At 39.3% G+C, this 13828-nt stretch overlaps 1 protein-coding gene and 1 long non-coding RNA gene across 4 annotated transcripts in view; one reads left to right on the top strand and one right to left on the bottom strand.

Annotated features, from left to right (window-relative positions):
• osbp2b (oxysterol binding protein 2b) overlaps positions 1–13828 on the bottom strand; it is a 92082-nt gene that overhangs the window by 22106 nt on the left and 56148 nt on the right. The window contains exon 1 of one of the 3 annotated variants that reach the window (XM_084414769.1): positions 10822–11342. The exons of the other annotated variants lie outside the window; for them this stretch is intronic. Coding sequence (XP_084270895.1) covers positions 10822–11035 — 214 coding nt within the window. The 5' untranslated portion in view covers positions 11036–11342. Of the gene's footprint in view, positions 1–10821; positions 11343–13828 lie in introns of those variants that run through there. 3 annotated transcript variants of the gene reach the window in all.
• Positions 1352–4048, top strand: LOC311294104. The gene is made up of 3 exons (XR_014628016.1): positions 1352–1393; positions 3427–3491; positions 3888–4048. It is a non-coding gene; the product is annotated as an uncharacterized lncRNA (long non-coding RNA).

Here is a 13828-nt window from a genome sequence, read left to right as displayed (position 1 = left end):
TACAACCTACCAGCCTGTAATGATTTGGTAATAAATCTGAGAAAGGAAATACTTCAGAATTAATAAATGTATAAGCTGGTTAACATGCTTCCAAATGTACTGTACTGATGCCACTGCCAACAATTCACATTCACAATGGATTTAAAACGGTTTTCAAGTTTTCTATTACAGAACTCAAAAGATTAAAAAGGATTTTAAGAACCCATGTAAGAAGTTGGGATAAACTCTGCCAGCTTTCACTGTAAGGTTACAAACAGAAGATGGTAGAACAGAACTGAGCAGTGTCCTAGTGAAGCTGAACTTCTTGCAATGCCAAACAATGTGCCATTTTTGTCTTTATTGCATAGGACTGTCAAGGCTTCAGGGAGTAATGTGGGAGATATAATACAGACTATAATTTCAATTTAGAAAATGCAAGAATGTCCCTCCAATGTATATACATTTCTATAGTACACATGCCAAATAATTGCCCAGTCCTTTAAGAAAGCACATCATGTTTCAGCTTGTATTTGCATTTATTTAAAATGATTTAAACTGGATCTAAGGATGCAATCTCTTTTGCTTTTTGTCAATCTGAGTGATAAAAGCATGGCCAGCTCAGGTGGATGTGCTGCAGATGAAACATGATAATGCAGATATTATGTAGCACTGCAATGAGCAGAAGGCAGCGTTCAACCTTCTCCAGCCACTCCTGAGTCTATTAAACATACACAATTATGTAAATCACCTCCACAACAATCTATAGAGGCAGTGACATAATGGTTAGAGACTTGTAACCCGAAGGTCGCGGGTTCAAGTCTCAGTACCGGTAGTAAATGTAGGTGGGGGGAGTGATTGAAGAAAGAGCACTCTTTTCCACTCTCATTATACCACTACTGAGGTGCCCTTGAGCAAGGCACCTAACCCCCAATCGCTCCCCAGGCGCTGCAGAAAAAACAAAAAAAACTCTGTGTGTGTGTGTGTTCACTACTAACTGCTGTGCATGTGCACTTGGATGGGTGAAATGCAGAGCACTAATTCAGAGTATGGGACACCATACTTGGCGTCACATCACCTTTCTTTATACACTCTAAAAACTCCTGGGTTATTTCTTCAACCCATTTTCTGGGTTATTTGTGTTGGGTTAAAATTATGGGTTATTTTTTCAGAGAGTAACCATTTTCTGGGTTATAGGGCTAATATTTTGACCCAATTCATGGGTTGTTTGGGTTTCTGGGTTATTTTTCAAAGAGTAACCCATGTTCTGGGTTATAGGGTTGGCTTTCTCTCTCTCTCTCTCTCGCCCGCAGTTGTTCTGGAATTTTCTCACAACAGTCGTTTGAAATACCCGTCGCTTTCGCGCTCGATCCGTTTTGGCCTGTGCTTCATCGGTGCAACTTCATCTATATTCAAGGTAAGTGAGTATTTTCAGTGTTTATGTAATGTAAACTTTTCTGTGTCCATGTCCCTGTTGCTTATCACCAATTGCTAAAAAAAATACGTAGAGACTAGCGTTAGCCGTGGTAATTCTGTGGTTGGCATGTAGCCGTGGCTATCACGACAACTAGGACAACTCGAGGTAACGTTATCACACACCGGACGCGATTTTGAACACGGTCCTGAGCCGTTGCTGGGTGTCGCGCATAGATACACTATATATATCTATGGGTGTCGCGGACAGACGCCGGATGGCGCCGCCGGTGTGTGTACACTCATAGAGAATAATGTGTTCGAATTTTAAAGACGCGGCACTGCGCTTCGCGAGACTGCACGTCCGGTGAGCGATACCTCGAATTGTCCTAGAGACGCGACGCGGCGCTTCTCGTCCGGTGTGCAAACCCCATAGCCAGTGGCGGATTTAGCAAATCGGGGGCCCAAGGCGAAGGTAGGCTATGGGCCCCTACCCATCCAAGTAAAGGTTAGAGAGGAGAAAAAAACGTCCCCTTTAAACCCTGAATAGGCTACACTTCTTTACTCCTAAACAGAAACATGTTACAATGTTTACATGGTACAATTTCTGGTAAGCTATGTTTTTTTTTTTTTTTTTTTTTTTGCTTGGCAAATTTCACCATTTTGATTCAATTCTTGTGATTTGATTCAATATTGACTCATTTGGATAAATATTAGGTAACGTTTCACAAGACAGGCGTTACTTTTTCTCAAGAAAAAAAAAGCCCTTTCATCTGGTATAATTTAAGGTTAAAATAAGTAATATAGTACACATATTTAGCCAAATACTCTCTATAGCTCTTTTTTTTCTAGCCAATTAAATGGCTTTCCCGAGGTAAATGTTATGTGACGATTGTTCTCCAGCTGTTTTACCTCTTTCCACGTTGAAAAACACTTATTGATCGATATTATGAATGAGGAATATACATTTCGGTAAGTTATACGGTATCTTTCAACATTGTTAATTCGTGTTTATTTACTATAGGTAGAGATGATCAGTTCACGTGCTGCTATAGGAATATGTCACGTCACATTAAAACGGCAAAACGGTATTTATTGTTTGAATTTCGTAATATAATTGACAGAATCTGAGAGCTGAGATTTTTTTAAATATCATGATTCATAAACTGTTCAGTTTTGTCTGTCGATCTCCGTGTCCTCTTTGCTTCACGATTTTTCTGTGCGTTGGACGTTGTTGTTCCTGATCTGTATCCCCAACAGTAGCCGTAAAAAAGTTTGTCATCTTTGGCAGCGTTCCCAAATACTTATCAGCGTCTTTTCACTTTTTTCTTTTATTTGAGCCGCTTGGGTAACTTCGAAACTTTAAATTTTCGCGTTTAGACTCGTCTTGCTCTGTTTGTGTATTTCCCAGTCCTCCTGTTACTGCGTGTTCTTTATCTTTCGCGCCGCGCACTTTTTCTGACTTTTTGCTTTCCTCCCGCTTCCTCCTTTTTTCAGCACCGCTTGGGTAGCTAGCTTCGCTTCATTTTTACTCTGTCTACTACTCTGTACACTCTGTCTGTCAATCACGTCTTTTTCTCTGTCAGTTTTTTGGCACAGCCTTGTCACTTTCGCAGATGCGCAGTAAAAGTGAGATAATGGAATAGTCCAATGTAGTGAGGCGGGGGGGCCCCCTCCTGTCTGCGACATCAAATTTAATGATTGATGCCATTTTTCGCAAATGGAGTTTTAGAAATATATAATATATATAAAAAAAAAACTTAAGCATAAGTTAATAGGGCATTTTGGGGGCCCCTAGGTAGCTCGGGGCCCCAGGCAATTGCCGACCTTTGCCTAATGGTAAAGTCCGCCCCTGCCCATAGCCGCAGCTACAGTGCGACGAGGCAACACAATAGATGAGTTATGTTTTCCAGCTGCGCCGTGCTTATCATATTATACAGTGAGTGCTCTACTGGCTGAAGTAGTGAGAGTTAAAGAAGCGGGTCAAGTCTTCAAATTGTTGCTAACCTAACCTCTATATTGCTATGTTTTCTCCAGGTCATCTTGAATGGACAGTTTTGTCGCTGATAAGCTAACTGAGTGGCAGCTGTCTGATTTTAGAGGTGAGCATTTTACTCTTATTGCCCTTATATCATCATCTCTCTATACCTACATTTTTTTTTTAATAAGACTTAAATGTGTCAGTGCAAGATTTTGTTGTGCCTTGTCTTTAAGCTGTTATGCATAAGAATGGGCAAGATATTCACCTTTGCATTAATGTCATTACACTTTTTAATGAAAGAAAAGATGTCATTCACACAAAATGGGTAACGTTAATGCTGCAAAAGAACCACATTAGTTAACTAGCAATTTGGGCCACGTGTAAAAAAAAAAAAGCAACTGCATTCCCTTAAAACTGATTATTTGTTAGCTTGATAATGAAAGAGTGTCTGGTGAGTGGTTCACAATTGTCTCAACTTATTAACAATACTCATGTTGTCTTGTTTTCTGTCTTTCAGATGAAGACATAGATGAGGAGGCATTTCTTCTCTTTGATGAGGACACTATCAAAAATCTTGTCCCCAAAGTTGGCCCCAGGCTTAAATTCCTGAGGCTCTTCTGAGAATTGTTGTTTATTTTTCTATTTTTTATTTCTAATATTGTTATTACAGTGTGACCTAAAATAAATAGGAAAATAAACATGTCCAAGTGTGTGTTTTTTCATATAGATTTTAATTTAATGCTATAAAAATGTAAAAGTGCTTGAAGTGTGTAATATAATGTAAAACAAAGTTTTATTTTCTGAAATAAGGGATACTGGGATAGTGAGGTTAAGTTAGGTTATTTTTGACCCAACTCCTGGGTTAAAAAAGGATCAACTAATTTTTGGGTTATTTCTACCCAGATGTTGGGTTTTTTAAACCCAACATTTGGGTCAGGTATTTAACCCAGAATTTGGGTCAAAAAGCATAACCCAATTTTCTGAGTTGAAATAACCCATAAATTAGTTGGTCCCTTTTTAACCCAGGAGTTGGGTCAAAAATAACCCATTATGGGTTATTTTTGACCCAGGAGTTTTTAGAGTGTAGCAGCAGTTTTTGACAATCAAGATGTAGACAGAAGTAAATGACACAAAAAAAGGTGCATAAAAATAAATTGTGTTAACTTAAGGTTATTAATACAGTTGGACAAAATAGAAAAAACTGTCATACATGAACACTCAAAAGCGGGCTTTTGGAAAGATTCTTGCTGTAATTAAATTATAGCAATGAGGCTGAATTCTTCTTGCCTGTGGGTAAAAGCTGTGCCTGGGCACTTCTGTTCTGTTTCTCAGATGTTAAAGGAGAAAACAGACAATGACTGGAATGGCTGGGGTCTTTAAGAATAATCCAGCCTTCTTAAGTCATTTATCTGAATATATGTCACGGATGCTGGGTGCTCACAGCCAGTGCTGCATAATCTATGCAAGTGTCTTTGAATAAAAGTGTCTACTAAATGCATAAATGTCAATGTACTGAGAAAAAAAAACGGGTGCTGGTGTGGATTCTTTCTTGCTGTCGTTCCACAAGCAAGACTCAACATACCTCAAGTGGGATCAGATCCACTAATGATAATGAGAGAGATCCACTAGACAGTCTCTGTCATATCATGACTGACAAAAAGCAAAAATGTTTCCAAGACTTACTAGTCTTTCAATTAGACTACTGGCTAGTGTTGCTGTGTATAACAAAGGTACCTATAAGTTTACTTAGAGCAGAGATTTTAGATACAGGCTCCACAAAATGAACAATAGTGTGTCTCTAAATAAAGGTTACTAATTCACTTGTTTATTTCTGTGTAGTTCGTACTGTAAAACTGTCTCATCATACTGTATGCCACCATAATAATTAATTTTCACCCTCATATGCAACTTACAATAGACTGACTCAATAGCAAGACTCAGCCTCCCTCAAGGGGAATCAGATCCATTAATGATAATGAGAAAGTGACACTAGACACATAATGATTGACACATTGGTAAACCTGAATAATGACTGTAATTTCGACTTTTAGTCATCAAACAATATTATTTACAGATCAGGTCCTGTTAGGATAGAAATCAAGGGCCAGACCACAACTAATGTGCTTAGTAGAACTGTACTTTTCAAAAAATAAAATGATATATATAAAAGGTGTCACAACAAACTCCGTTAGGAGCTCAATTTACATTTGAGAACAGCAGCACATATGGAGCTAGAGAGATCTTTGTAAAAGACAAAGACAAACAATGGTTATACTGTTTGTCACTCAAAGGTGAGAAGGTGGTAAAAATCCTTTTAAAAGTGCCGCTGCTCCTTTCCGTGAAAGCTCTCAGGTCATTGATATGCCACCTAGAATGAACGACAGTAGAGCTGATTTATTGACAACAAAGCTTGGTATTGATTCCCATGGATTAATCGATGCAGGAACTGCTATGGATCACCTTTACTTACTGCCGGAAACAGTAGTTTCCCAATGAGAACAAACAGTGGTATAATGACAAGACAATTAACTAAATCACAGTCATTCTCTCTATAAATTACTACTTTTGACTCTAAGCTGAGTATTAAAGTGTTAATGGTCACAAATAACCCTACAATTAACGGTTTAACGGCACAACAATGACAAAGACATAACATTGTTTCTGATGGAATTGTACAACCTGTATGGGCCAGATTCAATTGCTGAAAAGAATGTCCTTAAAAATAATTGTAGGATTACCTCAAACTTGTCTTAAATCCCCAAAGCTAAGATGTTACTGTTAATGAATTTATTGGGTTGTTTCGTATATTAAGTGTTACAACATAACACAGCTACATATAATAGGCTACATATTATTACTAATAGGGATGTACAGATGTTATCTGAATGACACCAATGATTGATAATGTGAACAATGATTGGTCATGATTCTGCATGACATGATTTTGAACAACAAAATAAAAAAATAATAAAAAATAACAAATTATGACAATTTTCAGGCAGCATTCAGCACATACAGTATTATTATTATTATTTTAGGGCGTTCTCCCCAGGTTCTTTTCAATGGACTGTTTGCACTAATCTGAAGAGTAAAATGACTTGACTAAATGAACTAAATGCACTGAATCCCTTGCTGAAATGATCATCATTACTGCCGTCATCTTGCATGTCAAAACATCCAAAAAACCCAGAAGCTAATGCTGTCAAATGAAGCGAAAAACATGGTTATTATTTAACTTGCAACACAGAAGCCAAATATAACACATATACACTATTTTTGTTACAGTGTAGCTTAAGTTATTCTCTTTTAAACCAAATATGTTTCTCAAACTTACTAGTCTTTTAATAAGGCAACTGGCTAACAAAGGTCACTATACAATAAGTTTACTTAGAGCCATAGTAAGAATATAATATATATCAAAATAAAAGCTGGTAAGTGGTGTTGTTTTCTAAAAACAAAGGTTATTGACTAAATAAACTGGCTGCTGTATAACAGCATTATTGATTTTTGTGTGGAGGACATACAGGAGAAAAGGGCTTCATGTTCAGTTCAAAATTAGAGCAAAGACTGTGACAACTGTCAGTGAGGAACGGATCACACATCCACAGAACCGTATATGTACAGTCAGAGATTACCATCTGCATGCTTGTTTTGTACACATCAGTACAATAGTCACAGATGGACAGAGAGCTTTTGGGTCATCATGTCAAAACAGGGCATCACCGTCAGTCTTAAAGGAACACTCCACCGTTTTTTCATATTAAACTATGTTATTCCCTTAACTAAGACGAGTTGATACATACCTCTCTCGTCTCAGTGCGTGCACTCAATCGTTTTGCACTCAATTCGTCAATCGGCGACACTTTGATAGCACTTAGCTTAGCCCAGTTCATTCATTTAGGATCCAAACAGAGATGAAGCTAGAAGCGACCAAACACCTCCACGTTTTCCCTATTTAAATACAGTTACACGAGTAGTTACACGACCAAGTATGGTGACACAAAATAAAACGTGACGCTTTTCTAAGCGGGTAAAAAGGATAACTATAATGTATGGCGGAATAGCACTTGGGAGCACTTCGACTCGGCGCAGTAATATCATCACTCCTGAAAAATCCTCTCTCCCTCTCACTTCTGTCATTAGAACCAACGTGACTTTTTACTGCGCCGAGTCGAAGTGCTCCCAAGTGCTATTCCGCCATACATTACAGTTCTACCAGAAAGACTCGGGAGAATAAATACTGTAACAATTAAACATTTATTAACAGCCCAACAAGCAATCAAGTTCTTTGGCGTAGGCCCCGTCCGTAGCTTGCAATCCGAGGGTCCGGATCTGCATATCCTGCCTGAAGACGAAGGCAGGGGCGCATCCGACCCCCTGCGAGGTATAGGAAGGGACCATCCTGGTGGTAGTGGGGTTGATGGAGGGAAGAGACCATCCTGGTGGTGTTGGGGAGGATGGAGGGAAAGACCCATCTTGTTGGTGGTGGGGAGGATGGAGGTGAATTGAAGCGTCAGCTTTTATACCACAAGTATAGGAATATGATTGGATAGATGAGAAGGTAATAAGGGACGTAACAATTGAGTCTTCCCGGCAGAACTTATGCTAGAGCTTCATTTATCCTTTTTACCCGCTTAGAAAAGCGCCACGTTTGATTTTGTGTCACCATACTTGGTCGTGTAACTACTCGTGTAACTGTACTTAAATAGGGAAAACGTGGAGGTGTTTGGTCGCTTCTAACTTCATCTCTGTTTGGATCCTAATGAATGAACTGGGCTAAGCTAAGTGCTATCAAAGTGTCGCCGCGCGCCAGAGCGATTGAGTGACGAGAGAGGTATGTATCAACTCGTCTTAGTTAAGGGAATGACATAGTTTAATATGAAACAACGGTGGAGTGTTCCTTTAAGAGGGTGAACATGCATGTTTGCATAGTCTCACGAAAGGCCATCGTATGTGTGGAGGAAATAGATATCCTTCATTTCAATGTCACTCTGACCCACAACACTCTCACACACCCACAATGTAGAGCACAGTAACTCTTTAAGTTATTGCATAAATGATGCAATAACTGAAAGACTCCACAATAAATAACCATACACAGAGAGAGGGGACAAAAAGTAAATTACAATTTTAAACAGCATCATTTGAGAACTAAAATCAGGAAATATGGCCCAGCCTCACTAAAAGGACTGTCCAGTTAAAGCAAAAGTTAAAAGCCCAGTAATAAAAATTCTATTAACTGATGTTATGCGACTAAAATGTAATTTTTCCTCTCGCGATAAGTCAAAATAAAAGAAAATGCTGTATTACTGTTATTACACATAAAGCTCTTTCTGATTATGCTATGTTAACCATGCTAACAAAATAGTGTTTCAATTTACTTTTTGGGTACAAACATGTTACTTGCGGTAAATCAAGAAAACGAGATTTATATGATAAGACTAACTGTGTTGAGCTATACAATGATTGGTTTTCTGTGAATAAAGTTACCCAAACAGCTGCTCACCTGTCTAATAAAACACACATTAAAGCATCTTTGGTGTGTGTTCCTATGGGGTGTGTCTCAATCAGCTCCCTAGTTCAGAAGTCAGGGCACTGATCATGGAGTCTGCCATTTTAAGGGCTGTCTCAATCGCAGAATCCTTCCAGTGCACTGAAACGTTTGTGGGACGTTGCTAAAAGTCCCACAATGCACCGTGAAAACCAGGGAGCATGGATGCTCACTATGTTCACTTAACGGAAGGTCTGAAGCACGAAACTTTAAATCACATGAGCAGAATCACTACACATAATGACACGCGATAGATGTTTTTAAAAATACAAACCATAATTTTATTATATTTCAGCATCAACATAACTTGTTAGACAGGAAATGAACATAATTTAGATAACATTTATCATTTATTTATGGCTGAAATGTTGCACGTATGCGTAGCAAGCAAAGTATTTATCATAATGTACATTACAAGTAATGACAGAAAGATATCCGCTCTGCTGTTGTTCATAAACACCAGCAGTGATGCTGTACAATGAGGACAATGTCACATCACCGGAAATAGAGTCATCAGTGCCACAATGTGTAGTTAGACAGTGTCCTTTACTGTCCTTACCAGTGGCGAATTCGTGAACACAATATACTGGTTCATGAGCTCGGGAGCTGATTGAGACGCACCCTTGGTCATACAGAAGGAAATCAAGGGTAACGCAGATATGATGTCATTGACAGGCGAAGCAATGACACGGGACGATACACTGGTTAAAGTAGCTGATTTCTCTGGATTTAAACATTGTTGGAAACATTTGGTATAATGTAAGTACACAAGTTAACAAAATATATAACATATAGTTGTTAGTGTTTTGGGGTATTTTAATGCAAAAAACTTACATATTGTGCATTTAAGCACACAGCTAACATGTTAACATGTTTACTTGTGCTCGTAATGATTACAATATAAGGATAATGTTACAATTTAAGGAAAATATTTTGAAGTTTTGCATGTCAATGCAGTCAAGATCCCTTGACTTTGTTACCCCATGGTTTATTCTGCATCGTATCACATTCTGTCTCCAGCACTAAGATCATACAGATTTCTGTCTAAATCTCTGGCATCTTAAATTAGACTTGAATTGACTGTTCATTTCCTCAAGCTCAAACTTGAGCTCCCTGTCAGACAAAACCTGTCTGTGAATCTCAGTTCAGTACTGCTAAAGGTCTCACAGCGGCTGCACGAAGAGCTCAGGAATGATCCAAGACAATGACTGACTTGCATTGATCACACTGATGCAATTGATGCAATTGATGCAATTGAAGGGTCACGAAACATCACGCCCTGTATAACATAAGACCATAATCACTCATGATGTATCACGTTCTATGTACACTTTGTGCAGTACTATCTATTATGCACCAAGTATTTGATACAGATCACATTCAGATAGGTAAAAATCACGTACAGTAATGGCAGTGTGTGTGTAACAACTTGTTAGCAACTTACGTTTAAAAATCCATGTTTGAGGTATGAGAGCATGTCATTTTTTGTAGGACAAAATGTGCAAGTCTCTTCCAGTAATATTAACCACAAACCTTATTTTATTCATAAATCAAAAACAAATATTTAAAAAACTTTTTCAAAATGACGTCAAGACTGAACAGCTGTGCTGTACTAAAGAAGAGCTCATTCACAATCCACAATACTGAAAGCAATATTTAAATCTGCGCACAAACACAATTCAGAGACAGAGAGAGAGAAAGTAAAGCTCCACATGAAGTCAGGAGCATCATGCGCACACGTTACAGTGTGTTTGGACACGTCACTCAAACACTGGACATGAAAATGAGGCGGGGGGAAGAAGTGCTGACCCCACACTCCCTTGCAAGAAGACCAGGAGAACGAAACACAGAGACTGATTACAGCAGAACACAGTTAAGAGTCGGTTTGCTCATATCCTACCTCTGAGGCAGGTGAGGTTCAGGAGATGACAGAACGAAGAGGAACGAGTCGGTGCCCGTACGAGAGCGAGAGGAGCAGGAGTATGCGATATAGATGAGGAAGTGTCATCTCTTCCTCCGGTGTGAGTGCACTGACCACGGCTGAAGCGGCTCAGACAGCCCGAGCTGCAGAAGGAGCGCACCGTTCCCGGCCCCCAGCATGCTCCACTCTTCATTCCACCACACTACAGGCCTGCCGCTCCTCTTTCCCTCCTCTCCGCTCCTCACACACTCACATACACTTGCTCAACCAACCGCTGCACAGGAAGTATGCCGGACTACTATATCAGCTGGTGAGTGCAGGGGGAAGCGGAGTCTTCTCATCCGGCATCACAGACGCGTACGCATACACACACGCTCGATGTCATGCTGCAAAGGAGCAAACACTTCTCTCTAGAGCCAGCACAATTATAGACCTCACCGGCCTTGATTTCACATCCTCGCTATCCCACTTCACCTTCAGAACGCGCACACACACACTCCGGTAGCGCAGCATATTGGCATTCCTCTCCTCGTGCACAGCTTAATGCAGTGTAGAGTAGGACAGAGTGAGGGGGAGGGAGGGAGGGATACTGTAGTCTGCAGTACACTGCTGTCTTGAACACACCTTCTGTCCTTGCTTTCGCATTCACACACCTCCTGCAATGACTATCCTGAGTTTAGTGACGAGAATAAGTAGATGTTTCTTCAACTACAGGCACATTTACGTCCTACGGGGTTGATTTTTATTTGAGTAAAACTGAACAAATTTTAGGTTTATCAGTTTTGAAATGTAATAGTATTCATAATATTATTGTTTTTACTGTATTATTGATCAAATAAATGCAGCCTTGATGAGCATAAGAGACTTCTTTCAAAAACATAACAAAATCTTACTGCCCCCAAACTTAGTTGAAGAAACACCCAAGTAATAATCAAAGCAACATTTGTAACAAATGTAACAAATGTAGCAAATGTAACCGGCAAATGTAAAAGCAAATGTAACCGGTCCTACTTAAACCGGTGTTTCCAATGTGGTAAATAGATGAGGCTAGATTATTGTAATGCTCTATTGGGTGGTTGCCCTGCACGCTTAATAAACAAATTACAGCTGGTCCAAAACGCAGCAGCTCGAGTTCTTACCAGAACCAGGAAGTATGACCATATTAGCCCGGTTCTGTCAACACTGCATTGGCTGCCTATTAAACATCGCATAAATTTATAAATATTGCTGATTACTTACAAAGCACTAAATGGTTTAGCTCCGCAGTAGGCTACTTGAGCGAGCGTATTATAGTCCTTCACGTCTATTGCGATCTCAAAATTCCGGCCAGTTAATAATACCTAGAATGTCAAAATCGACCACTGACGGTAGATCCTTTTCCTATTTAGCACCAAAACTTTGGAACAGTCTTCCTACCATTGTCCGGGAAGCAGACACACTCTGTCAGTTCAAAGCCAGATTAAAGACACATCTCTTTGACCTAGTATTCACATAATACATTATAGACTCAATAATTCAATGTTAGGCTGCATAGATTAGATCAGCCGGAACCGGGAACACTTCCCATAAATCCTGATGTACTCGTTACATCATAAGAAGAATGGCATCTACGCTCATGTTAGTGTCTTTGTATATCCCAAGGTTTTCCCGCAGCCTGCCGGATCCAGGCCGTATCCAGATCTGACGAAGGACCTTCGCCTGGACCCGATGACAACGCAGTGCTGAAGTGCCAACTAGTCTCTCCCTATGGAGGATCCCTTTACCACTCTACAGATAAAGCGTTTTCGGGAAATTCGTTTCGCGTACCTACCCCGAAGTGACAAAATAAAATACAATTCTGTATCAAAATTTATAAGGAAAGACCAGTACTTTGTTTAGGCTTGGTTTGTAGGGAATTACAAACCTGCGCACATATATTCAAACGCACATAACTATAGAACCAATTCTTAATGCGCATGTGAACGCCATCAGCGTTTCTCACAGGTTCGTGTTTAAAGTCTGTGTAGAGAGAATGGTGTCGTCTTAGCGGCCCCTAATTTAATAACAAATGATCGTTGCGACGGAAGCGAATCAATCAAAAATAACTTTAGCTGAAAAATAACTTTATTAAAGAACCGCTATAAAGCCAAAACATCTCTGTTACCATGAATTATACGTTTATCTCTGTAAAGCTGCTTTGAAACAATCTACATTGTTAAAAGCGCTTTATAAATGAGGATGACTTGACTTGAGTCCCACGGTAGAGATGAGACCCACCTTAGGACCTCAGTAGTATGCCTGATCTAAAGCTGTTCTCGCGATAACTTGTTGTAGCTAACGTGAGCTGTTTTAGCTTGATGTGGTAGCTTTATGTAGAATGCTAAATCCCGCTGCTATGTACAAGATAAGATAAAATCAGTTTGTAAAAACATTTTAAGCAGGTAGTCTAGCAGTTTTCTGCCATCAAGTTATATATTTATTTGTATAGCGCTTTTCACAGTTCACACAGCTTTACAGAAAGACAGACAGCTATTGTATAGTAATTGAATTGTATATGTAAGCTAACTAAAAAAAACACAATCTATTTAATTTCAAACACAATTTAATTTCACAATCTATAGCTTCGCTTACATACTAGTATATGAAATGTATAAGTTAAAAGACATTAATTGGTCGTTATAATGTTGTAATAATAAAAGGGATTTTGTCTGATTTGTAACCAAGCACTACAGCGATTACCCATAAAAACGTGCTTTGAACCAATCGGATTGCTTGGGTCCTAAGGTGGGACTCATCTCTTCACCACACCGGAATGGGAGGGCGCGCTAACAAGGACGCTAAAGACTGCAGTCTCTAGTCACTAGTGCACCTCTTGAGGCCAGGGGAGTGAGGTTTACATGCACAGCGGCTACTAGCTTACTAGCTTACACCAACACTGCTGTCATTAAATACAAATTTTACAAAACACATTTTTTTAACAATATTTATTATCACAAGTGCTTAACAC

The sequence above is a fragment of the Rutilus rutilus genome (genome assembly GCF_951802725.1).
Source record: "Rutilus rutilus genome assembly, chromosome: 7".
Classification (NCBI taxonomy): Eukaryota; Metazoa; Chordata; class Actinopteri; order Cypriniformes; family Leuciscidae; genus Rutilus; species Rutilus rutilus.
The sequence above is the reverse complement of the archived record's forward strand: the minus strand, read 5'-3'. Positions and strand labels throughout refer to the sequence as shown.